The sequence below is a fragment of the Squalius cephalus genome, assembly GCF_949319135.1.
Source record: "Squalius cephalus genome assembly, chromosome: 9".
Taxonomy (NCBI): Eukaryota; Metazoa; Chordata; class Actinopteri; order Cypriniformes; family Leuciscidae; genus Squalius; species Squalius cephalus.
Genome location: NC_137130.1, coordinates 24,246,706 through 24,272,793, shown reverse-complemented (window position 1 = coordinate 24,272,793; position 26,088 = coordinate 24,246,706). Strand labels below are relative to the sequence as shown.

General features: G+C 36.3%; 2 protein-coding genes across 4 annotated transcripts in view; one reads left to right on the top strand and one right to left on the bottom strand.

Annotated features, from left to right (window-relative positions):
* The window catches only part of fer1l6 (fer-1 like family member 6), an 18,803-nt gene extending 4,711 nt beyond the window's left edge, over window positions 1-14,092 (top strand). Inside the window, exons 11-39 of the mRNA XM_079881621.1 lie at window positions 102-222; window positions 614-714; window positions 1,389-1,479; window positions 2,092-2,211; window positions 2,543-2,695; window positions 2,791-2,968; window positions 3,113-3,237; window positions 4,058-4,192; window positions 4,353-4,499; window positions 4,677-4,784; window positions 5,641-5,802; window positions 5,941-6,112; window positions 6,727-6,860; window positions 7,074-7,196; window positions 7,295-7,340; window positions 7,448-7,492; window positions 8,561-8,637; window positions 8,746-8,874; window positions 8,965-9,105; window positions 9,750-9,877; window positions 9,975-10,145; window positions 10,234-10,388; window positions 10,472-10,614; window positions 10,713-10,801; window positions 10,894-10,992; window positions 11,729-11,970; window positions 12,157-12,314; window positions 12,594-12,694; window positions 13,406-14,092. Of these exons, the coding sequence (XP_079737747.1) occupies window positions 102-222; window positions 614-714; window positions 1,389-1,479; window positions 2,092-2,211; window positions 2,543-2,695; window positions 2,791-2,968; window positions 3,113-3,237; window positions 4,058-4,192; window positions 4,353-4,499; window positions 4,677-4,784; window positions 5,641-5,802; window positions 5,941-6,112; window positions 6,727-6,860; window positions 7,074-7,196; window positions 7,295-7,340; window positions 7,448-7,492; window positions 8,561-8,637; window positions 8,746-8,874; window positions 8,965-9,105; window positions 9,750-9,877; window positions 9,975-10,145; window positions 10,234-10,388; window positions 10,472-10,614; window positions 10,713-10,801; window positions 10,894-10,992; window positions 11,729-11,970; window positions 12,157-12,314; window positions 12,594-12,694; window positions 13,406-13,586 (3,775 nt within the window). The 3' untranslated portion in view covers window positions 13,587-14,092. The remainder of the gene's footprint in view (window positions 1-101; window positions 223-613; window positions 715-1,388; window positions 1,480-2,091; window positions 2,212-2,542; window positions 2,696-2,790; window positions 2,969-3,112; window positions 3,238-4,057; window positions 4,193-4,352; window positions 4,500-4,676; window positions 4,785-5,640; window positions 5,803-5,940; window positions 6,113-6,726; window positions 6,861-7,073; window positions 7,197-7,294; window positions 7,341-7,447; window positions 7,493-8,560; window positions 8,638-8,745; window positions 8,875-8,964; window positions 9,106-9,749; window positions 9,878-9,974; window positions 10,146-10,233; window positions 10,389-10,471; window positions 10,615-10,712; window positions 10,802-10,893; window positions 10,993-11,728; window positions 11,971-12,156; window positions 12,315-12,593; window positions 12,695-13,405) is intronic.
* Window positions 13,744-26,088, bottom strand: LOC307164615 (uncharacterized protein). 3 transcript variants are annotated; one of them, XM_079881623.1, is made up of 7 exons: window positions 25,384-26,062; window positions 23,076-23,519; window positions 18,019-18,066; window positions 17,702-17,916; window positions 17,462-17,621; window positions 17,080-17,197; window positions 13,799-15,735 (listed from the first exon to the last, which is right to left on the bottom strand). In XM_079881623.1, the coding sequence occupies exons 1-6, from the start codon at window positions 25,892-25,894 to the stop codon at window positions 17,094-17,096; spliced, it is 1,482 nt and encodes a 493-aa protein (XP_079737749.1). In that variant the 5' UTR covers window positions 25,895-26,062; the 3' UTR covers window positions 13,799-15,735; window positions 17,080-17,093. The 3 variants fall into 3 exon arrangements, with proteins under 3 accessions (XP_079737748.1, XP_079737749.1, XP_079737750.1); XM_079881622.1 differs by lacking the exons at window positions 17,080-17,197; window positions 17,462-17,621; window positions 17,702-17,916; window positions 18,019-18,066 and having other exon boundaries at window positions 13,744-15,735; window positions 25,384-26,088; XM_079881624.1 differs by lacking the exons at window positions 13,799-15,735; window positions 17,080-17,197; window positions 17,462-17,621; window positions 17,702-17,916; window positions 18,019-18,066 and adding an exon at window positions 19,078-20,398.

The following is a 26,088-nucleotide window of genomic DNA, read 5'->3' as shown; positions in this document are numbered from 1 at the left end:
GTGCTCAGATCAAACAACACTAACACATTTATACCTTAATTAAATAATGGGAAGTACTTTATTTATGAGCCAAACTGGACACATAATCTTGTTTTGTACAGGCACTACATGCACTTGCCCATCACAGCGCAAAAGCCCTGTGTGCATGTTTATAGCAGCTGGGAGGATCGAGCTTACCGACTCCATCACGCCAACATGCTGGACACTATTGCCCTGATGTTTGTATGTGAGCCTTATTACATTGCCGTGTTATTAGTTTGTAGTTCATGTGGCTATCTTCAATTAAAGGGATAGTTCAGCGATAAATAAAAAATTGACATCATTTACTCACCCTCATGTTCTCCAAACCTATGAATTTCTTTCCTCTGTTGGACACGAAAGAAGATATTTTAAAGAATGTTGGTAACCAGACAGTTAGCTATAGTCTTCCATAGTATTGTTTCCCCTACTATGGAAGTCATTGGCTACCGTCAACTGTTTGATTACCAACATTCTTTAAGTATTTTCCTTTCGCATTCAACAGAAGAAGGAAACTATTACAGGTTTAGAACAACTTGATGGTGAGTAAGTATGACAAAATGTAATTTTTTGGGTTAACTATCCCTTCCCCTAGGAGGAAGGAATCGCTAAGGTGACAGAATTGGATAAAATGTTGTCTCCAGAGGCGTGGACTCTCATGCACCATGTTCTTCGGGAATTCAGAAGAGATGCCAGGTAGGTCTGAAGATAAAACCCATATTCCACTTTTTACAATTAGTAGGTTTAAATTTAGTAGGCTATTATTATAAATATTTTCCCATGAGATCCCCTTAAAATAGGCCTATTAAAGTTTTTTTGTTCTAGTTTTGTACCTTACAACGTGACTGGGTGAACTAAGTTTCTGAACACCCAATAGGTGTCACTGTTGTATCAATTTAGGAAGTTCTGCGTTCAGAAAATTGCACTGTTTTCATAGTACAACAAAAGGGTTTATTTTACAAGATAATAAAAAGAATTTTTGAGACCTTTAAAATAATAGTTCACCCAAAAATGTAAATTCTGTCATTATCATTTACTCACCCTCATGTCATTCCAAACCTGTATAACTTACTTTCGTCTGTGGTCCAGTTTTTTTTTTGTTTTTTTTTTGGTCAATACAATGAAAAAGAAAGTCAATGGGGTCTAAAACAACATTAAACCACATTGACATTAATTGCATGGACAAAAACAGTTGGAAACATTCTTCTTTTGTGGTCCACAGAAGAAAGAAAGTCATTCAGATTGAAAAACCAGAGGTTAAGTAGATTAATTTTTGGGTGAACTAACCCTTTATAAACGCTTCATTAATGAAATTCTAGAGCTGTATCCCAAGTATGTTTATTCTGGATGTAACAGTTTATTTATTGCAGGGAGTTTATTGCATTTGCTGAAAAGAAGGTGAAGGGAAGCAACTTGACCTTACTGGACAAAAAGAGGCTCACTCTGTGCAAACAGGAGCTGGTGGGTCTCTTTATGGCATTTAGTCCTCATAACTCATTTATTTCAACACCAAAATGTTATAAAAAATGTAATGGAATTCATTGCAATTTATATTCGTCTACAAAACCAATATCAAGCATTTAGGTAGATGCCTTTAAATTAGGGCTGTGAAAAGATTAATCGCGATTAATCGCATCCAAAATAAAGTTTGTGTTTACATAATATATGTGTGTGTACTGTGTATAATTATTTTGTATATATAAATACACACACATGCATGTATTTATTTAAGAAATATGTGCATGTATATACTGTATATATTTATATATAATTTATATTATATATAAATTTAAATGTTTTATATATAAATAACACATTTTTCTGAAATATATACATGCAAGTGTGTGTATTTATATATACAAAATAATTATACACAGTACACACATATATTATGTAAACACAAACTTTTATTTTGGATGCGATTAATCACGATTAATATTTCACAGCCCTACTTTAAATTAAAAAGATTTTTTTTAAATCATTAGAACATAAATTCTATCAAGTGTATTGAAATGTTTGACTGGTAGTGTATGTATATTTGACTAATCTTTGGTTTTATTTGCTGCTCTTCAGGAGAGTATGACTGAAGTAGCAGGAGGACTCCTTGAGCCCAAGAGGAGATCTTTGACTGTAAAAGAGATGCTGCTTGAAGTCCAGAAAATTAAAAAGAAACTGAGATTTCTGGTGGAAGAGGTTGTTATTTTGTTTCATTATGTTATTTACAAATCCTTGAACACTCATATGTATAATGTAAGGTTACACTTAATTTTAAGGTGACATAGTTACATTATACTTTCTTAAATAAGCACTGAGTAATATTAATTAACTTCATGTACTACTTACTGTAGAGTTACAGTTAGGGTGTGGTTTTGAGTTAATTACTTGTAATTATCCATAATTTACTGTTATTACTATAGTAAGTACATGTAGAAACATGTAACTTCGTCACCTTAAAATTGTTACCTAATGCAAGTCTGCATCTACTGTATTACTAATATTCCTCTTCATCTCACGCCTGTCTCAGCCTCAACACACTTTACCAGACGTGTTTGTGTGTCTGGTCAGTAATAACAAGCGTCTGGCGTATGCCAGAATCCCTGCTCGTCACCTGCTCTTCTCTGAAAGCCCGGATCAGAGAGGCAGAGACTGTGGGAAGATCAAGACCCTGTTCCTCAAGGTCTGAACTCTGATATCATATGATAAGCTATGGCTTTAACTTCTAACTTTTAAAAGGAAACATTCATTACATATTCATAAAAATGTGTTGTTCAGCCTCCGGGGAAGCGTGGACCGGGGTGGACCGTCCAGGCTAAACTTGATGTGTACTTATGGCTGGGACCGTGCAGAGATTCATCCCACATGTTGAAGGATCTCCCATCAGGCTTTGAGCTGGAAGGCATCTCTTCTGAAGAGAGGACTGGCCCTCCTCCTGAGCATTTATTGTACACAGGCAAGATTGCTCAGAACTCTAATGTTGCTACAAAGAGTTATTTTTCTTTGTCCCTGTTTCTTTTTGTCCCTGTTTCTTTTTCTCTGTAAGACACTGATTGACATGTTGTCTTGCTGTTTGGCCCTGTTTGTTGTTGGTATACAGAGAAGCACATGTTCCAGCTGAGGGCTCATATGTACCAGGCTCGTGGTCTCATCGCAGCAGACAACACTGGCCTCTCAGACCCCTTCGCCTGGGTGTCTTTTCTGTCCAATAGTCAAAGCACTGGTGTAAGCATGAGTTTATGTGATGACATTCTTGGCAAAAAATTGATAGATGAACCTGTTGACTGCACCACTAATATAGTATCAATTCAGCATATTAGAATGATTTCTGAAGGATCATGTGACACTGAAGACTGCAGTAATGGCTGATGAAAATTCAGCTTTACGTCACAAAAAATAATTATATTTTAAAGTATAGTAAAATAGAAAACCATTATTTTAAAATGTAATAATATTTCACAATATTACAGTTTTTTTCTGTATTTTTGATCAAACAAATGCAGGCTTGATGAGCATAAGAGACTTCTTTCAAAAACATTAAAAATAGTAGTGTTTCAAAAGCTTTTGACCAGTTGTGTGTGTGTGTGTGTGTGTGTGTGTGTGTGTGTGTGTGTGTATGCATGTATATGTATATACATAGCCTCTAAGTGCCATCTGAAATTTTCTTCTAGAATGATCATTTTTATCAAGCTCGTATATTTAAGTTCAGTAATTTCACTTAAATGACAATTAATAGGTAATTTTCACTGGCATTTAAGTGAAATTACTGAACTTAAATAAAACTTTTCATATATATGAGTAGAATATTACTTTGGTTCTATAAAAAAGTGCAAGGTTTTGAGGTACAGAAAGTAAAGATCAGTTAAGTTTGTGAATCGGTTGTCAGAGTACATTTTAGAAAATGTATAGAAACATGAGAGCACCTATTTTACAAATACTCCTTTTGATTCTGGATAATTTGTCACAAAAGATAAAATTGCCACAAAGAAAATAACCTTATAATGTGAAAAGGTTATTCATTATTGTTTAAATTGTAATTTTTCAGATCATCAAGCAAACATTGACTCCCACATGGAATCAGCTGATCCTGATAAATAACGTGTCTCTGTATGGAGGTCTTCCCGAAATAGTCCAGGAGCCACCGCTAGTTGTGATTGAAGTGTATGATGATGATGCAGTGGTAAGGAAAGCACATTCACCTAAGTATACAGACCACAAATATAGCACTTCTCTAATGGTTCTGTAATTGAATTAAGCTTGATATGCAGCTTTTTTTTTGCATTATTTCTCAATCCTTATTAAATGCTGTGACCTGAAGCACAATGGTTTGCTCTCTCCAGGGTATAGAGTACCTGGGGTCGACAGTGGCTGTTCCTGTAGTCAAACTGTCAGAGGAGCGATACGTCCCTCCTCAGCTGCAGTACAGTCCATTGTTCTGTGGCGGCCTGTCAGGAGGAGACATACTGGGAGCCTTTGAACTCATTCAGGTCCAGTCTTAAAACCCCAATACATGACAGTAATGTGCATTTACAGATGTGGTTGAATCAGTTATTTATTACAATTATTACTACTACTGCTACTAATATGAATAATGAGTTATGTGTGTTCTACTAATGCAGAAACTTATATGGTGTCTGCTATTTGTCTTACCCATGATGCTGTAGATCTCAAAGTCAGGAGAACACACTCTCCCTGATTTAGATGAGCCAGATGGAGGGGTCATCCCTGTACCTTCATACATCCGGCCTGTTCTCTGCAAATACAGAATTGAGGTGCACAATCTATATCTTATAGTCTATATGTAAAGTACAAAAAAAGCAAAACACTTCATGACCATTCTTCTGAAAGCACATTGCATTGTTCTTTAGTTTAGCTGACAGCTGTAAAAATGCATAGATTTCAAGCAGTGAATTACTTTAAACATATTACTTATCTTTTCATAGAGTGAGATTTGTATTTTTTTGGAGCCATTTTATTTCATACATTGATCATAAATGCTTTATATATTTATTTATTTTGTAGAGAGATTGGTGGTTGTTAGTCATTTGAATTCTAAGCCCATCATTATTCTTAAAAATCATTAATAAACTATTGATTGTATATATTTATTTATTTTAACTGTAACGGAAAATTACAGTTTAATTACGGAAAGATTGAAATAATTTATAAATAATTCCGAAATAATTTGAACTCCACCAGTACACTGCACTGTATAAGTCTAATCATCTTTCATGCGTCAATGTGTGACATCTACTTCTGAAACTTTTTTTTAGTCAGAGCTTTTTCTGCTGGTGTCAAACCACTATATCTCGACTCAACTACCATTTCCCAAAAGTGATGTGAATTCGTTTTAGCTTTATAGGCATCTTTTAAAAGCCTCTCATCTGAACAGTGTTTTCACCCATAGGCAAAACTGCATTGTAATAGTTGGAAATAGTCTTGTTTTCTTTATACCAGGTCTTACTTATTAGGTGTCACACTAGTTTTTAAAATTTTAATTTGTAGTGTGTATTTTGTCAAGTGTAACATAGATCTACCGTTTCAAGTAAATCAATGTAGCTTTTTTAGTGTACACTATTAGTACTTTGAATACAAATGTTGTTGAGTTTGTATTTATGTGCACTGCAGGTTTTGTTCTGGGGCCTCAGAGAACTGAAAAAGGTTCAGCTCTTATCTGTTGATCGGCCCCAAGTTTTTATCAAGTGTGCAGGAGCAGGCGTCAACTCCTCAGTGATACAGAGTTACAAGAAAAACCCGAACTTCACCATACTCGTGGATGCCTTTGATGTGGTTAGTCAACTGCTACAACAACAGATTCTGTGTTTAATGTTGACTCGTATGGTGTCGTCCCCATCGCTTTGCTCATGTGATCCATCGCTTGATCTTCTGCTGATATCAGCATGTCTGGCCGCTGTTGTCTGTCTGTAGGAGCTGCCTGAAGACGAACACCTCCTCCCTCCTCTTACCATCACAGTGGTGGACTGGAGGGCCTTTGGACGGAGCACACTTGTGGGTAGTCATATGATCAACAACTTGGCTTTTTTCAAACACATCCCTTTACCGATCCAACAGCCCCAACAGGAGGCCAGAAACATAGCAGGTAATGTGCGCTACAGTCACAATAACAGCCCTAATAAATGAAAGAGACCACTACTCTACATTAATTTCTGAACATCAAATTTCTTCAACAAAAACAAATCTAACTGTCTAACCAATACAACTAGAACAACCAAAGGTCTTGGGAAAATATTATGATTCAGAGCCCACAATAACATACAGGCCTGTTTTCACAGACAGGGCTTAGATTAACCCAGGGTTAGGCCTTAGGACATTTAAGTAGCTTTTATAAACATGCCTTAGAAAACAACATTACTGGTGTGCATCTTGAGACAAAACAATGGCACTGGCATATTTTAAGATGTGTCAGTGCAAGTTTCTTTCAGTTAAAACAGCTCAAACATGCATTTTAGTCTGGGACTAGGCTTAAGCCTTGTCTGTGAAACCGGGCGATAATATAATATATTGGTCTCGGGCAGGGATGCTCAATCCCGCAGAATTTTGTTCCATCTCTGCTCAAACATATATTAGTATGTAGTATATGTAGTTTTATTAAATCCCTAAACCTTGAAGAGAAAATTCCTCAGTGAATCTGAGCATTTAATAATAGCGATTGCCTAAATCTAATTAAAAGTATGGTTTGTTTTTCGCCTGTAGTGGCTCAGCTGTCTCTGCAGCAAAGTGTTGTGCCACCGCCAAACGTGGAGATCGCAATAGAAATAGAGCAGGAGGAGATAATCCGCCCTCCCACCAAAACTGAGCCAGACATCCAGGAATTCAAGGACAAGGAGGTTTGTTTTTAGTTGGATAAACTAAACATTTTGAGAGAACCTCAGATTATGATTATTACCACCTATATTGTCAAATATGTAACTCAAACGTCCAGCTTTTCCCTCCAGTTTAATCTATGCCCCTAATTTCTGAAAATACATATGTGCCAAGTAGAAGCATATAAGCACATGCACACACCACTAATGTACTATAAAACATTTTGTCAATGCCAGATGTCGAAGAAGAGCAAACGAAGATCCACTAAAAGGAAGAAACGCACCACGGCTGATGAGTCTGCTGATAACGTCATTGATTGGTGGTCGAAATACTATGCATCAATGCAGAAGATCCAACAGGTAAGCTTCTAAACATGTTTGTAAGCAGCAGATGGTTTTATTTGTCTTGCTTTAGTTTTTTGCTAACTAGTTGATTTGTACCGCAACTTCTTTCTTAGGCAAAGCAAAAAGAAAACAACCCATTTCCACTGCTCTTTGAAAATAGTAAGTGAAATCTGAGTTTATTCCAGAATCAGTCTTGTCTTCTGGATCATGTAGACACATCATGTTCCAGCTTTAGTCAAACATGCCCACATTATGATGTATTTCAGTAACTCCTCTGGAGAACATTATTTCCGAAGGATTGATCAATCTGGGTAAGAATGATTGGGAGGATGTCCATTGCTTGGCCCTCTTCCTTTGCTGCGGTCAACAGGATTGCAGAGTGTTTTGTTCCCCATGCAAACTGTGCATAAGCATAAAAATGTGAATGGAATTAAATAGTCCACATAGTCATTTAAAATTTCAGTAAATGCTGCTTACAGGAGATCACACAACATTTTGCAATCCCAGTGTGCCCAGATCTGCACCTCTATTTAAGCGGTTTTGTGCACATATACTACCATTCAAAAGTTTGGGGTCGGGTCGTTGCGAATTATTATTATTATTATTATTATTTTTTTTTTTTTTTTTAAGAATATGAAAGAAGTCTCTTCTGCTCGCAAGGCAACAAACACAGTAAATATTGTTAAATATTATCATTTAAAATAACAGTTTTCTATTTTAATACATTTTAAAATGTAATTTATTCCTATGATGGCAAAGAAAGAATTTTCAGCATCATTACTCCAGTCTTCAGTGTCACATGATCCTTCAGAAATCATTCTCATATGCCGATTTTGTATTATTATTATCAATGTTAAAAACAGTTGCGCTGCTTAATATTTTGTGGAAACCATGATGCATTTAATTAAGGATTCTTTGATGAATAGAAAGTTCAAAAGAACAGCATTTATTTGAGGAATATTTTTTGTAACATTATAAATGTCTTTACTGTCACTTTTGATCAATTCAGTGCTTCCTTGCTGAATAAAAGTATTAATTTCTCATCTTTTAAAAAAAAATCTTGCTGAACCCAATCGTTTGAACGGTAGTGTATAACAGCTTAATAATTTTGCAGTGTAAATGTGTTAAATGTGTTGTGCCTGGTGAGGGTTATAATATATATAAAAAAATCAATGTTTCATGGTTTTGACAGTACATTGGGAAGTTGTTAGTCGGTTGGTTTGTTTTGGTTGTGCTAGACACTTAAATTGCTCTTTGGTGGAAGTGATAATAGCATATTTATTTGCTGCTTTAATCTACTTTTAATCTCTTAAAAACTGTTTCCATTAACAGACTGTGTGCAAGTAATTTTGATATGTTATTTTCTATGGTATCTTTAGCATCAGGTCTTAAGGAAAAAAAAAAGGAGGTGAATTACAAGAGTGTGATAGAACAGCCCAGGCTTGCATCATTACAGGTAAAATGTGTCAACACAATGCTTGGTTTCATGCAAATACTGCCTATACGTTACATTTGTATTTATTCATCAAACAGACGTGCAGTCTCACTTTTTTAATCACTCCAGGTGTATGACAAAGAGCTAGAGGCGGAGTTTGGGCCTTTTGACGACTGGGTAAAAACCTTTGAACTCTATCGAGGAAAGGCCAATGAGGAGGACGGCTCTGCTTATGAGAGATTTGTCGGGAAGTTCAAGGTAAACTGGTTTCGCATGTAGGACTATAACATACATGGAGGCTTTTTAAGATCCAGGTCACAGAATTCCCATTATTGTTTGCACCATTAGGGCAGGTTTTGTCTGTGCAAACTGCCAGAAATGGATGACGAGGAGGAGGATGGATATTTGGATTCTGGGCAGTTTAAAATAAACCAGGGTATTCCTCCAAACACCGCAGTAGAGGTCCTGATCCGCGTGTACATAGTTGCAGTAAGTGCCTTTTTTTATTATACAGGAATATTTATGCAAACTGCAATACTTGTTGGTGGATTTTTGGTAATTGTTACTTTTGTTCATTTGTTACTGTTTTGTTTATGCATTTCAATGGATCTAGTGTCAGTAACAGCATGGAAATTAGTTATTTCTGTTCTGTTTCTGGTTTGGCTAGTTGACCAGAACAAGAACAGAGAAAGTAATTCCATTTTTTTTACTTTGGAAGGATGCATTAAATTGACCAAAAGTGACACTAAAGACATTTATAATGTTACAAAATATTTATATTATTATTTGTTTGAATTTTCATTCATTGATAATAATAAGAAATGCTTCTAGAGCAGCAAATCAGCATATTAGAACGATTTTTCTGAATGATCGTGTGACACTAAAGACTGGAGTATTGACTGCTGAAAATTCCACTTTACCATCACAGGAATGCATCAGAATTTCAAAATCTTTTTACTGTATTTTTAATCAAATAAATGCAGCCTTTGCAAGCACAAGAGAGTTAGTTTTGTTCTTTTAGTTCAAATTGTTGATTTGTGTTTGATTTGTGAGCAGCTTTGCTGGTCTTTGGGGTGTTCAACAGGGGTGACCACCAGATTATACAGTCAATTGTCATTCTTCTGCATGTTAAGGCCTTCAACCTGCACCCTGCGGATCCAGATGGCAAAGCAGACCCTTACATAGTGCTGAAACTTGGGAAAACTGAGATCAAAGACAGAGTCAATTACATCCCAAAGCAGCTCAACCCCGTGTTTGGAAGGTGAACAAGCACAATGATTAAGAAATTCACTTTGAAATTCTTTTAACTGCTCATTTCATTGAGGTTCATTATCTCTCGATCTACCTCTCCTGCTCAGATCCTTTGAATTTCAAGCCACTTTCCCCAAGGAATCCCTGCTAAATATTCTCATCTATGACTATGACACTGTCGGTGGGGATGATTTAATTGGAGAAACACAGATCGATTTGGAGAACCGTTTTTACAGCAGGCATCGAGCTACCTGCGGTCTGCCTTCTGAATATGCCATGTGAGTATTTATATTGTAACATCCAGTTCTTCTCATCAAGTTAGTTTGATGCCCACTCTGCGTCAATTGATGATCTCATGTCACCTAGTGAGGGTTATAATGCATGGAGGGACTGCATCAAGCCAACGGAACTGTTGATGAAGCTTTGCAAAGAAAACAGACTGGACAACCCTCAGTTTTCTCCAGGACACATTACCATAGGAAACAAAGTCTTCACAGGGAAAACGGTATTTGCTGATGAAGGTATGTCACTCTTTTGGTTTACATCATGATGTTGATTGTTGATTAATAGCCAAAGGAGCAATGGGTTCGCTGCTGCTTCACAGATCAGATGGTGGAGTCGTATGAGCACTTGGCTCTAAAGGTGCTGCACAGGTGGTCTGAGATGACCAGTGGGGCCTGTAAACTTGTCCCAGAGCATATTGAAACTCGCGCACTCTACCTCAAAGACAAACCAGGAATAGACCAGGTAATGTGTGTTGTTAGAGCTTTATGTAACCTTAATGCACTATATAGAATGCATAAGGTGAAAGTGATTGTAATAGTTGTCCATTTCATATTCCTCAGGGCCATCTGCAGATGTGGGTGGACATTTTTCCAATGGATATGCCTCATCCTGGCCCTCCTGTGGACATTTCCCCTCGCAAACCCAAAGGGTAAGCTGAAGATCCACAAAACCATCTCACTGGGTTGTGTAGTAAAGTTAGTAGTGGTTTGTCCAATCATTTGTTTTTGTTTTTTCATAAAGGTATGAACTGAGAATCATTATCTGGAACACTGAAGATGTAATACTAGAGGACACCAACTTCATAACAGGACAGCAGTCAAGTGACATATACGTCAAAGGGTAACATAAGTAGATCACAATAAACAGAAAATGTTTAGTTTTTTATTTATTGAAAAAGTCTCTCAATATACACTACTGTTCAAAAGTGTGGGGTCAGTAAGATTTTTTTTAAAGAAATTAATACTTTTATTCAGCAGTGACTCATTAAATTGATCTAAAGTGACAGTGAATACATTTATAATCCATTTACAACATTTACAAAAGATTTTAAATAAACGTTCTTTTGAACTTTCTATTCATCAAAGAATCCTAAAAAATATCAGGATTGCCATAAAAATATTAAGCATCACAACTGCTTTCAATATGTATAAGAAGAACTGTTTCTTGTGCAGCAAATCAGCATTTTAGAATGATTGAAGGATCATTTGACACTGAAGACCAGAGTAATCACATCACAGGAATAAATTACATTTTAAAAATTAGATTTATTTTTTAAATTGTAATAGTATTTCACAATATTACTGTTTTACTGTATCTCTTATCAAATAAACACAGCCATGGTGAGCATAAAAGACTTCAAAACTTTAAAACATTTATCAACCACAATTTTTTGTGCAACTCTAGTGTAGAATCTGAACTGTTGCAGGTTAACTATATGTTTTAAAATTTATATTAATTGTAAAAAAAAAATTTTTTTAAATTAATGCTTTCTAATATTTCTTATACATAACATTATGATTAAAGAATATTTTTCCTTCAACATCAAAATTCTGGGGAATTTCATGTTTTTCTTCAGGTGGTTAAAGGGTCTTGAAGATGACGGCCAGGAAACTGATGTCCATTACAATTCTTTGACTGGAGAAGGCAACTTCAACTGGCGCTTTGTGTTCCCCTTTAACTACCTGCCAGCTGAGAAAGTGGTGGTGGTACAAAAGCGAGAAAGCATCTACTCTCTGGACAAAACTGAACAGAAGATCCCTGCAGTCCTTGTAATGCAGGTGTGGGACTTTGAGAGGCTTTCTTCTGATGACTTCCTGGGTAAGAAATCTCTCTCGCTTAACATCTGTTTATATGCATTGCATCGCATCCTCTCTAGAAGTGCTCTGTAGTCATTCCTGATGTGCTGTAGGAGCACTGCTAGCTTACAATAGCAGAAACCTTGGCTCAAAATATTTGATATTAATAATACTTGATGAAGGTCATTTTTGTGTGGCTTTTTCTCAGGCTCAGTGGAGTTGGACCTGCATGGGTTTCCACGTGGAGCCAAATCAGCTAAAGCTTGTAAGATGGAAATGCTGACAGAAACCACAGAGAACATCTCTATCTTTCAGCAGAAACGCTCCAAAGGCTGGTGGCCCTTCATTAAAGCTGGCGACGTCACAGTGTGTGAATTGAATTATTTCAGTGAAAAATGTGAATTAAACTTTACAGCTCCAAACTTTATAATTCAAAAATAGCTCCATGTTTGCAAGCATACGGACAATCAAAACTTTGACTAATGTATTTTTAATGCAATTACATTAGATAAATTGAGGCATGTTTAATTGTCCATTTACGTTTGTTCTGTACAAAACAATAGTATGTGTAGTACTGTGCATTTACACAAATATGATGTAACCTAGTAAAACTGTTATAGTATTTAAACTGTTTTATCTCCATAGGGGAAGGTAGAAGCGGAGTTCCACCTGGTGACAGCTGAAGAGGCAGAGAAAAATCCAGTGGGCCGTGCACGCAAAGAGCCAGAGCCTTTAGAGAAACCAAAGTAATGTGACTAATACACTTAAAGGGATAGTTCACCCAAAAATTTAATTTCTGTCATTAATTACTCACCCTCATATCGTTCCAAACCCGTAAGTCTTTCGTTCATCTTAGGAACACAAATGATGATCTTTTTGATGAAACGTGAGAGTTTTCTGTCCCTTCATAGACCGCTATGCAACGCTTCTGCTAGAGGTTTGTTCTCAAGCGTCAAGCTGGTTCAGTTGAGCTTCTATGTTCGCTGATCAATGTTTAAATCTGAATAAAAGCCTAAATTCAATCTGTTCATCATATAAAGCGATCGAGTCTCTTCAGACAATTTTGACTAAACCACTCAATTCATATGGATTAGTTTTACGATCTCTTTATGAAATATCTCAGTAATAACAGAAATATCTCAGATTTCATCAAAAAGATCTTCATTTGTGTTCCGAAGATGAACAAAAGTCTTAAGGGTTTGGAACGACATGAGGGCAAGTAATTATTGACAGAAATTACATTTCTGGGTGAACTATCCCTCTAACACCTAGGGTTCACTCCCATTATTACTAGGGTTACTAATCAGTTAGTATATAGGCAGTAGCCAATATATAGGCCTATATAATAAAAAAATAAATTGTTTGTTTTTGGGTTGTGTGGGTAGTTGTACTGTATATATGTAAATTATTGTAAATGTAAATTATTTGTAATTATTTAATATCTCTCTTTTCTCTAGTCGCCCAGACACATCCTTCTCCTGGTTTATGAATCCTTTCAAGTGCTTCTTTCACCTGATCTGGGGGAACTACAAGAAATACATCATTGCTGGACTGGTGCTGTTGATCGTGACCTTGTTCCTGGTTCTCATCTTTTACACCCTACCAGGGGCGATCAGTAGTAAGATAGTCAATGGGTAATTAAACACCCATATAAAGTCATTGGACACAATGGAGCAGCACAAATGTAACTTCTTGTTGATTTAATGCATTGAACTCTTGAAGCACACATTTAAACATTTGCTCTGCAGGTAGATGATTACTCAGGAGCATAACTTGGTTGATTTTAGGAACAATCTTATATTATTTTAAGGTCTTATATTTTATTTAATTATGCACCAACAAATGTAACATACACAACATTAAACATTTAATAATCTTTAAACAGCATAACACTGAACATAGCACATGAAAACTGTAGAAAACATGTTTATTAATCTTTAATCACATCCTAGTGTAAACGGTTGAACTATCCTACTGTAGAGCTTCAAAACTTGAGAAATGATTATGTAGTGACATTAAAAATGACTAATAACTCAAAAATGAACATTTGTGTAAATACAATTACATAAAACAAGCGAGGATAGCCCCAACGAGTCCATGTAAAGTTGTGAGGGTTACAATAAAATTTCTTTGTAGTCTTTGTGAAACACATTGTGTATTGCCTTATATTGATATCAGTGTGTTTTCTCTCAGCTGACTGAATTTCAAAGTCGCTTCTCAGAATACTATGAATTAAATGTAATCTTTTCCAATAAAAAAAAAACTAACAAAAAAAACAAGCTTTATAAAGTTCTCGTTCAAAGACAAGACTAAGTGTGAAATGTTAATGTAGTATTGTGGCTTTTGGTCCTGAGCTGCTGAATTATGGAAGCAACTGTCACAATGCCTTATTGCACGTTTTCTATTAAGACACTGTGGTTAAAAAAAAAAAAAAACTTCGCTGATCGCTGTAAAGATCATTGTAAATGAATCGATACCAAAACTGATCCAGTTCTTGGTTTACAGTTTTCCCCATTACCTAGATAACTATATGTGTGAGCATTTTATCAGTAAAACCTTTTCATACCAAAACATACCATTACATCAGCCACCAAAACAGAGACTCATTTCCCGACACTATAAACAGCACTCACCACTTTTTACACAAGTGTCTGTTAAACCACGTTTGTCTGCTCAAAATCAAACCCACTAATCTGCTTATACAGCAAATTTGCACTGTGTGCTCGTTAAGAAAACACTGTCATACAAAATGATCTAATCAATAACTGTCATAGTTATAGCCAACAATGTCATTTGCTAGAAAAATTTAGGCCACAATGATGAACATGGATATATTTTAACGAATAGACCAAATTATTATTTAAAAACACTCTGAACACTGCGGTCAAAAACATTTCAACAAGCTACGTGGGCCAACATTCATGTTAACATGATTGCAGAGTGAAATTTCTTCACTGATGATCACAATATCCTTGGACTTTTGTACTTTTCCCATTTACATTTTATTCAGCACAGTTTATTGTAGAAAGTATTTTATTATACAGTCACGGTTGTTAAATGCTTAATGTAATCTAATTAGGTAGAATTGTTGGTTGAGTCTGTAAAGCCAAAAGTTGAATTAATTTAATTTAAGTTTTCACAAATCAGTATGGGGTTTCGGTTTGCAAGTTGTAGTTTTAGGAACATTATTAACCATTTTTTTCCAAGTTCCACCATTACTTAGTGCGAGTTTCTGCCAGCAAGTAAACACTGCATCATTGGTAAGTTGGTCTGTTCTGTGATAGCGCTGAGGGCATCATACCCTCATTGATGCCGTGTGTTGGTGCTGATTGGGTAGGACTGGGCCCGAACTGCAGCAGCAGGTTATATGTCCCAGCCTCGGACAATCCCCTTCTCAATCCAAGCCCACCTCGCTGCGCAGTCAACCCGCCTCGCCTGCGGGAGGAGATCAGGCCGCCCCGCTGGGCAGGTGAACTCTGCACTGGAGCGCCGTTAAACTGCGCAGCCTGCGAGGCCATCAAACAGGCTTGTAGTTTGCGTTTGGCACGCCAGCGGGCCACTCGAAGGCGAGTCTTTTCTCTTCGTTCCCTTACCAGGTCTGCAAGTAGAGCCTGTGGTAGAGTCTGATCCAGCTCACGCCGTCGGTTTGTACCAAGCCCTCGGTTTGTGTTCCGGCCTCTTAGACTCAGAGTTCTGCTGCGTTTGTACTCTTCATACAGGTTCAGGTCCTTACGTCTCGGACGCACCTGCTTTTGGACCCCTGCCACACACAGCTGAGAGTCGTCATCTAAATATGGGCAGAGAGGTGAGAGATATTAATACAAATATTTGAACCTCTTGAGCCGCTATTTCAAACAATGGCAGCATGTTATTATTTTATATGATGTTGATATAATTTACATTAACGCTCATATTGACCTATGCCAACTGAAGCCCATCTCAAAACTACTATATGATCGAGTAAGAACTAAACGGTAAAATATAGATACCTAAAGAGATGCACAGTGAAATAATACAGAAGCCTTTGGAAGCTTATAACACATTATTAAGCAGGCAGTGTTCACTTTAAGACAATTCCACATGTTTAGAGTCACAGGGTGGCACAAAATAATCACTTAAATGAATCACAATTCATATGAAACTCACGAACCGGCAGATCTGTTGTGATTCCGTGCATACGCAGCTTCTACATGTGCGGTTACACGTCAGCTTTTTCCTCTCCTGAAAACTGCTTTGGCTGCTTATTGCAACATCACATCCTGTCAGTTTCCTGATAACTGTAACCTCAAGTATCTTCTTATCAATGTTTGCTGAGCAAGTTTCAGATTCACAAAAGCCAAGATATCTATGTTTTTAGAATGTATTTGGTTTTACAATATAGCCTGACCTAGTTTTAAAGGGTTTTTTTTATTTATATGATATTACTTGAAAGATTACATGGAATATTTGTAATTTTCACACCATGGGAAAAGTTTAAACTTCTTAGGCCGGTTTCACAGACAAGGCTTAGATTGAGCCAGGACTAGGCCTTAGTTCAATTAGGACATTTACAGTTGCAATCAAAATAATTAAACCCCCTTGACCTGCAAGACATTTTGCTGCCAAGAACAAAATTGTATGAAATCAATTTAACAGAGGCATCAGTAAACTATTATTGATGTTTTCTAATACATATTTGTATGTGTGATTCTGAGAATGTTGAGTTGATAAGAAATGAAAAGAAAAATCCAACTAAATATTTGTGTTCAAAATGACCCCCCCCCCCATATACTTTTAAATGTTTATATATATATATATATATATAAAATCACTTTTAATTTGCCACTAAACTGTGAGAAGCTTTTATAAATGTGTGCGTCTTGAGACAAAACAATGGCACTGACATATTTTAAGATATGCCAGTGCAAGTCTGTTTCTGTAAAAACAGCTTAAACATGCATTTTAGGCTTAAGTCTCGTCTAAAATCCTGATGTTTTAAAAATGATTTAAAAAAATGAACACCGACTCTGGACACTTTAATAACCCTAATTTACTACTTCTAAACAATAGATCAAGTAGTTATTAAAATATTTATTTAACAGTTTGCAATACAGTAATTCTTTGTACAAGCAATGTATAAATCAAAACTGACATTTTTACAATAGATTAGGAGGATGTCCTTCCTGGGGCCAAACGCAGGTAGTCTTTGATGCATTTCTCTGCCTCTGCTTCTGTGGGAGTCAGGAGAGCGCTGTTCCTCATAGCTGCAGCTGTATGTTAAATAGATAGGTTATTAGTTTACAAAGAAACAAAACAACATTTTTATTTAATTTATTACTGAACTTTACCTGAACAGACAAGTCTGACTGTTTATGTATGCAATTGTAAAATTTTAGTCAGCAAAAGTGGAACAAGTTCTAGAGAGCAATTCATTGCAAATGTTAAAATTAAAATGTATTCATATGTGAATTGACTGAGATTTGTAACTATGATATCACTACAATACTTTTATTCTTAAAAGTACTTGGACATACCTATTATTAGTACTCCAATATTTGTTTTTCTCAAGCCTCGCTTGTCTCCACGTCCGCACCAATTGAGCTGTTTGGCCACGTTTGAGGCAAAGACCTTGTTGCAAATTCTCCCCACGGTCTTTTTCATAGTTTGACCTCCACTAACAGACAATCTGTTCACCTAAAACAGAGATTGAATATAGCATGTAGACAGAAATTCACCACAAACTCTTTTATTTAGATAATTCCAAAGAATCTTACCAATTTTTGCATTTTCCCTTTGTCTAGAAGTGTTTGCTCCAACCGGTCAAGATCCTCCATTGACATCAGAGGCAAGACACAATCCTTGTCTTCATCCTCCATCTGCAGTGGGGGTTCAAAGTGCCTGTTCCCCACAAGACACTGAACCAATGCAGTCAGGTGGTTGATTTTCCAGTCCATTTCTCCCTGCCACTCAAGAATGGCCCTCTCGTCAGCTGCAATACCACAGGTGATTTAGCTGGGACTGACACTGAACAGTAAACCTTTATAAATGTATGAGCTTAACTCGACATTGTAAATGAAGGGATTAAACTTACCTGTACATTTATTATTTTCAAAACTCTCTGGGCTCGCATCTGACATGGCTGTAAAACAAATTTACAAACATTAAAACTTCAAATTTTCTAACTAATTCATTTCAGAAAAACAAAGAAATTGAATTGTTGTTAGATTCATGTTGAAAAGCAGCTGAAATTAAACGATTTAATCAAAGAAAAAATAAAACTGACCCAAACTTCTTCAAAATGAATTGGGTCCAATATTTACCTATTTGTTTTTAAGAAATGATTTTTAACGAGGAATACTTTCACTATGCATAATTACAGGTATTTTTGTAAAAGAAGAACAGACAATAGTTTGAATTTTCTTTGTCTGTCTGTCGGTCCCCAGCTTTCTTTTCAACTTCTTTTTGCTTAGCGAACACACACATTAGATTTAATACAAATATAAACAAGTAAAAGCTAGAATTAAGCCTTTATTCTTAATATATTTGTCAATTTAGGTTGAAGTTGTGTCCTCAGGTTACATGTCAACCCTGTTGCCATCATAACGCTCTCCTAAGTCTTATTTAGATTGTGTCATAGATTATAGGATTTGGTCTATATGGCAACATCAACTCTGCAAGGACATGTTTCCTTTTTATCCTTCTTTCAACCCTGTTACCATTTTGTACAGTAAACGCTGGTCTGATTATTGAAAATGATTGTAAAGTTTTCACATTCAATTCTCTCAATAAGCATATAGTGCCATGACCTTTCCTTGTCTAGCTGAACTCTGTTACCATCAGCCCTGTTACCTTTACAATAATTTATCTTATCCAAACCTATATTAACGTACCTTGAAATGGTATAAATTTAAAAACACTATTCTGAAATGTTTAAAAATGGACTGAAATAAAACAAATGGTCTTAAAACCTTGAATGTCGGTTCAGTAATTAGAAGTCTCAATATATGATAAACACGGTGACCTTTAAAGTTTTAAAGTTCAAGTAAAGCAGTTAGACTCACCTGTTCATGTTGATGCATTTCTCTTGTGATTCCCCTTCACTGAATGACTTGCGATGTGTATTAAAACATGAGCAGCTCGAATTTTTTTACATTTTTTAATTCTGACAATTTTAACATAAATATTCATTAGAAAAGGATAATCAGTCTCATTCACTGAAAGCTCCTTTAAAAAATGTTTTGAACAGTATTCCATGATCTGGCCTGTGCTATGAAAAATTTAATGATGTAACTTTCAAGGTTTTACAGTAAACAAAAACTCTCAGAAATGGATGCCCTGTGTACTTGGCCTTTTCAAATAAAACATTTAAATGCCGTTTTCATGAAATAATCAACAATCATTATTGCATGAAAATATTATTGCTGGTCTCAAGAAGAAATATTTTCCACCTCAGGCCCAAATTACCAAGTTATTTGTTCATTGAAAAAAAAAAAGAAGAATATATATATATATATTCCTGTTACAGTTTAACACATGATTCAGTATTCTAAAGATATTCATTAATGCTATTGCAAAGCATGAAATATTGTAATTTACTGGTTACTTCAGATACTCTCTAAATATGCAGAATATTACAAAAACACAATGATGGGGGGAAAAACGTAACAGGGCTGAATCCAATTCAACAGAGTTGAAAATGATAACAGGGTTGAAGTGTCTACTGTTAATGAAATATACATTAATCGATTCAATCATACATTAATTAATTCATTTATTTAAATTTTGACCACTCATTACAAAGTACCTCATAGCAGAACACATGTAATACAAAGAGTAACATATTAATTTAGCATGGCCCATCTTTGTGAATTTAAATGTCAAGATGTCACAAGGTTCAGTCAGTGGAGGTTAAGATCCATCATAAACAATGGATTACCCAGAATCTCAGTCATCCTCTCTCTCTTTCAGTTACATCTGAAATATTGTGCAGCTCATTGACTTGGTCACAAGTCATTTTACTGGGTGCCCGAATGACCACCCGATGGAGCCTCAATGTTGATGGACTCAAGTGCTTTTATGATCACCTCACTTTTAAGGCTATGCTGGTTTAGGTAAGGCCATGAAGAGTTGCACCTGGGACGTCCTGACCCTGACTTGTCAGTCTGTCTGCGGTCCTCTTCGGGGTTGCAGTAACACCATCAGACTAGGTTCGGGGCTGTCTGGAGGGGAGGCAATTATTTTGAAAAATGGTTTCCTCTTCTGTCGTTCTTTGGCTTCTCTCCACTGCTTGCGCCTCCATCTCTGAGCCTTCTCACACAAGTCACCAATTCTCTTCTTTTTCCCTGTCTCAACATCTCTTCTCCACCTCTCTCGCTCAGTTCGGAGGTACCTTTCCCTGCGGTCAGGATCAGCATCCCTTCTCGCCCTGTATGCTCTCTGTTTTTCAGCAGCTGTTTTTGCCATTACAGAGTCTGAAAAAAGGAATCCAATGTGAAGACTTGCTCAGCTTCTCCTTATTCCAAATGAATAGATTCTTTAAACTCAGCATGACTTGATATGTATGAATTCATCATATGTACAATGAGCCTTTTGAGAGTACTGTCAATATTGATTCTGTTATTCAAAGAAAATGTATATGACCATTATGAGATGGTCATATAGGTTGAAAAATGACCATTTCAACCTTGTAATTTTCAAACCTTAATTCTGTGTTACAGGGTTTAAGTTCAGTGTAAGACTAAAAATGGCTTATAACAGCATCGGCGTCACTGCCATACACCAAATTCCTCAGACCGAACCTATTAAAAAACAGGTAAGGTACAGTTCATGTGGATCGCAGTACACTTTTGCAACTGGTATTAAAGCAATACAGCCTAAGTTGTGATTATGAACAGCTCATGAATTTCTCACTGCTGCTCTTCTGTAGAAATTGCCTTCAGAAAGCAACTTTCACTCTTTGCATCTCTTTCGCAACATATCCATGGCAGGTGTTAGTAAGTTTTGATTGTAAAACCAAAGTGACAAACCATTGGTACTGGTGAAGATAACCATGATTTCCATTTTTAGTGCCTTTAAGTTTTCTTCTTAATACAATGGTAAACAGCGGTTGCTGCTAGTGCTCACGGACCTCAGTTCAGAGTCAAACAATGCGAAAAGAGGTCTGTGGCCGACGGGTTTGGACCACACAATCAAAACCAAGAGTCAAAACAAAAATATACCACTAACCACACGACAGATAATTTCTCAGAAATATTTTCTCTGAAAAAATTGTTGAATATCCCTTAGATGTTGTTTTAGGATATTTGTGTCATACAGTCACAAAGTCATACAGTTTTTAAATGAAATGAGAGTAAGTCAATTTTTGGATTTTATTGGTTTTATTGGTTAATTCTACATGGTTACACTAGTTTTTACGTAATTATAAAAGCTTTGTCTTGATTGCCTTAAAGTGAAGCACTGTCATTTTCAAAAAAAAATTTGGTGCACTTCCACTTCAGCAAAATCAGTTTGACCACAGATCAGTACTTTAAATTTCTTGCAATTTAATTAGAATTTTGAAAAACAAGTTTAAAAGGCTTGTTAAAAATTCTGTCATCATTTACTCAACCGCATGCCATTCCAAACCCTTAAGACCTCCATTCATCTTCAGAACACAAATGAAGATTTTTTTTCAATTAAATCTGATTGACTTCTGTCCCTCCATTGAAAGACTATTCACCCAAAACTCTGACGCTTTAAAACGTTCATAAATGGATCATAAAAGAAATCCATATGTATCAAGCGGGTTAACCAAAGTCTTCTGAAGAGTCACAATCGCTTTATGTAATGAATAGATGCAATTTAATGTCAAGCACGTACGGTTGAGCTTCCGTTTACCATGTTTCAGAGCTCTATTTGTATGTTCACTGTTTATGTATATATAAAAAACCTAAATTAGATCTGTTCATCGTATAAATTGCGTCTTCAAATGACTTGCGATTAAATTGCTCAATTCATATGGATTTATTTTCTCTGATTTTATAAAAAATATCTACATTTGTGTTTTAAAGATGAACAAAAATCTTATGGGTTTGGAACAGCATGAGAGTGAGTGATTAATGACAGAATCCTCATTTCTGGGTGAACTAAACCGTTGTATTCCTTATTAAAAAAACACTGCTACAATATACTCTGATGGTTAGCATTTATCTTGCTGTATTAAAGGGGCTATATGTAGAATTCAGAAACCCTTGTTATTAGCAACACCGGTGGCCGTTAAGTGAACTGCAGCCAGCAACTTATTGCTCGTCACTCGAGCACAAGTAACATACAGGAGACCGAACGTGATTCAAAGCCCTGAAATACTCATGGCGAAGTTCTTTTTCGTTCTTCACTTAGAAGTAAAAAGTTGGAAATACCTTTGCAGCAATATACTGTTAACAATCATCTAGAATCATCCATGCTCCTGAGACCGACAATCCCAGCTCTGCGATTCACCGGCATCATGTTGACAGATGAGGTAATTATAATCAAACTATCATAACAGTGTAATTTTAAAGTATATTTGAGACTATAGATCAGGCTATGTGAGACAATAGTTTGAATTAATCCCTTTTCTTTGAATGACACGGTACACAATAGCTCTTTCAGCATGATCCTGAATAGTGTATTTGCATTCATTTCATGTGTCATTGAACAGAAGAGAGGATCTTGGGAGTGCGCGTAAATGTCACATCCTTTGGATTTTCCCAGCGAAACAGAGTCCTTCACACAAAAATCAGGCTTTCATGGAATACCTAAAGTCTGGGAATTTCTCGTTTTTTACATTTCGTTACAAGTTGTTCAGACATTGGCAATATAAAAAGCAATTCATATATTAAAATTCTTACATATAGCCCCTTTATCAAACAGGATTGTTAAAATCAGCTTTATAAAAACTTAATACTGTCATTATTATTCCCTTGTCCAGTATATAAAATAAAAAGCTTTTTTTAATTGAATTATACTTTGAAGCTTTTACACAATACAAATTTTGTCAACCATATTTAAACATGTCTTGGCGACATATGTGTGATATCTGGGATTTAAAAGCCTGAGAAAAGGCTCTTCTATCTACATGTTCATAATACCCCAAATAAACCAGTGTAAAAATGTTAATTTTATACTTACAGGTAGTTGGGTCCATGTTGATGAATGCTGGGATTGCAAGGTCTGCTGAAGTGCCTGGACTCTGAAGAGCTTGGAAGGATGCAGGTAGATCTAGTGAGAGCCCAAGCTCTGGTTCCCCCACTTGATGATGAAGTTCAGGGTTGGAATATTCAAGCCTAGACATGCTGCCAGCTTCAGCGGGTTCATCCTTCACACAGACAATTTCAACCTCGGCCTCCTCCTGTTTGATCTTCAGCGATGGTGCTCCAAAGGTCACTGTAGTTGTGCTTGTGGTCTGGGATGACATGCTTGGATCTGCCATCATGGGTGCCGAGAGGACGCTGCTGTCGGGCATGTCTGTGTGCCCAGTCTCTGCAGAGGCCAGAGGGGTTTGACCCCATATTGGATCACTGGTCTCAGACAGAAGCGCCTGACTGTCCACCAGGTGAGGGCTTGAGTTATCAACTATGGAAACAACAAAAAATCACTTTCTGTTGAGTTGAGAGAAAACATTAGGAAAGTATAATACACAATGCCTGATTGAAAATAAGTCATATTACAAAATTCCTAAACTGTTTTCCTTGAACTTTTGAGTAGTGATAGTGGGTCATTTAAGTAATGAAATTCATGTCCCCATCATAACTGTCCTTATATATTTAATAAAACATTAAACTAACATTTATGGGGATTGACATAATATTTGTTAGTTTTCTTTTGTTACAATTGAAGAAGTGGCATCATTTTGGGTGTAGAACAAACTTCAATAAGTATTAGCAAAAGATTTGATTAACTCTAGTAATAGTCAGTTTGTCCCACTTTGAAACTATGCAGCGTCGTTTGCTAATATTACATTAATGATTCTTGAAATGATTCTCAAGTTGACTATGTAAGCACACTTGCAGTGGCTATATAGTAAATAAATATTGTATAAAATAAATGATTATAGAAAAATAGTCATGATATGTGCCATCGTTGAATAGTATATGTAGTCTACCACCCTGTTCGAAATATCAAAATCGGCCTTTAAAAAAAAAAAAAGCCTACCACTAGTTCTGAGTAAATGATACAATTAAAATACACAGTGCATTATACTTATATATATATATATAGTGCACTGTATTTATTGTGAAGTAGTAGTGTACTTTACAGTGTCCTGCTGCAATCCATCAATTTTCAACAAGATACCGTTGCATGTATCCACCAATTGCTGCGATCGAGATATATATATGGATAATGGAATAGTATTGTTCATTCCTGTTGTGCAGCACCTTTTGATCTCTGTAACTTCTTAAAAAGGATTCTGTTTGGGTTAGCCTATATTTTATGGAGGTATTACTATAACAGTGTAGTTTATGAAAGTGTTTCCTTCATGTAAACAGTCCCTTAGTGCTTTTCTTGCATATTCATGTGGACATTTGTTTGTTGTGGAATAGTATTGATCATTCCTGTTACGCAGCTCTTTAACTTCTTTAAAATGAGTACAGTATGCTTGTGTTATAATTTGAGTAAGTATTGCTATAAAACTTGTAGTGTATGAAAGTGTAGTTTAAGAAATTATTTACACAATGGCAAAAAAATTAACTAGATGAAACCCTGCAGGATGGAAATAAAGAGCTAGAGTTGCTCAGAGAGGGATTGACAGCTGAAATTTGGACAATCACACCCATTTCTGTAATTTATTTAAACATAATAGAATGTTTAAAGTGCAAGGAAAACCAAATAATTCAACAAAACATCACAAAAGTATTCTAATACCTAGCTAGAAATGTCTCCAGCAAAAATTGTGTCACTTCTTGCAGAATGATTGCGGGATGGAAAGTAAAAGGAAATGTACAAATTAAAAGTGATATTCCCAAGAAAACATTTCAATTAGAGAAAAAAATCCGAAATCGCATACTTCCCTACTTTAAAGGCTAGTAGGTGAAAAACTGTATTGTGACAAAAGTGGTATGTCCGAATCAACAATATTCATAAAAGAGTAGGAAAAAAGTACCTGGATGACCTACTTTTTTGGGCTTCAAAATTGAAGGTAATATTCACTCCCATTATAAAGGTTGGAAGAGCCTGGGTATTTTTTTATATATAACTCTGAATGTGTTTGGCTGAAAGAATAAAGTCATATACTAGATGGCTTAAGGTGAATAAATTATGGGATATTTTTCATTTTTGGGTGAACTAACAATTTAAGCCTTATGTTGTGATACTGTTGATTAAAGAAAACTAACAAACATGATTTCTATCTCATCTTTGTTATTTTAATGTAATATATGATTGGAATATGAAAAGGTACTCCATCACCCATACATGTTTATCAGCTGATGTTTCATACCTTTATTAACTGATGGTCCATGGATCTCTTCAATGTGGAAATCAGCAATGTGATTCTCATTTCTTAAGGTTTCTTTGGACATGTGCATCTGATGTCTCACCCATGAGGGTCCAGCTACAGGGGCAGGTTCATTGACTCTCGGTCTGGGACAGGGGTTTGGGGCTTTGGCACACAGTGACACAGTGCTCGTCGGGACTCTTCTGCAGTGCATCCCTGTGGATGTTGCCATGTCTCCATCTCCATGATACAGTCTATGGTTGGCGTCTTTAGCAGCCAGGACGCTAATGTACTTGCGCATTGTTTTCATCTGACAGCGAGACGTCTCCAACATTCTCCGGATGTTCTCGTTCTCTTTCTCTTTTGCGGTCATCTCCCGTTTGATCTCCTCAAATTTGAGCCCGACCACCCGGATCATCTCTCCTAACACGGTCTCCACCGCGACGTTCACGGCTTTCTCTATGACAGCGCCCATTTGGCCCCGCATCAGAGAGATGGTCAAATTCACATCCATGTTGACGGGCGCAGATCTGAGCTGGGTCGAAAACGCGACAAAAATATTTTAATGCCTGATTTGTATACGAGTAGGCCTGTATTTTGTGCAAAACGTAGTCTACGTTTACCAGACAAACGCACAGACTCCGTCCGCCATTGATTGGCCACGCAACGACAACACTGAGACGGAGCAGGAATCACATCCGGTTCAGC

Excerpts from the sequence above, each read along its gene's own strand:
- LOC307164615 (XM_079881622.1), bottom strand. The coding sequence starts at position 25,894 with ATGGATGTGAATTTGACCATCTCTCTGATGCGGGGCCAAATGGGCGCT. Across the intron at positions 23,520-25,383 it reads TGGACCATCAGTTAATAAAG|TTGATAACTCAAGCCCTCAC; the intron begins GTATGAAACATC and ends TTGTTTCCATAG. Across the intron at positions 15,736-23,075 it reads CAACATGGACCCAACTACCT|ATGACGACTCTCAGCTGTGT; the intron begins GTAAGTATAAAA and ends GCCCATATTTAG.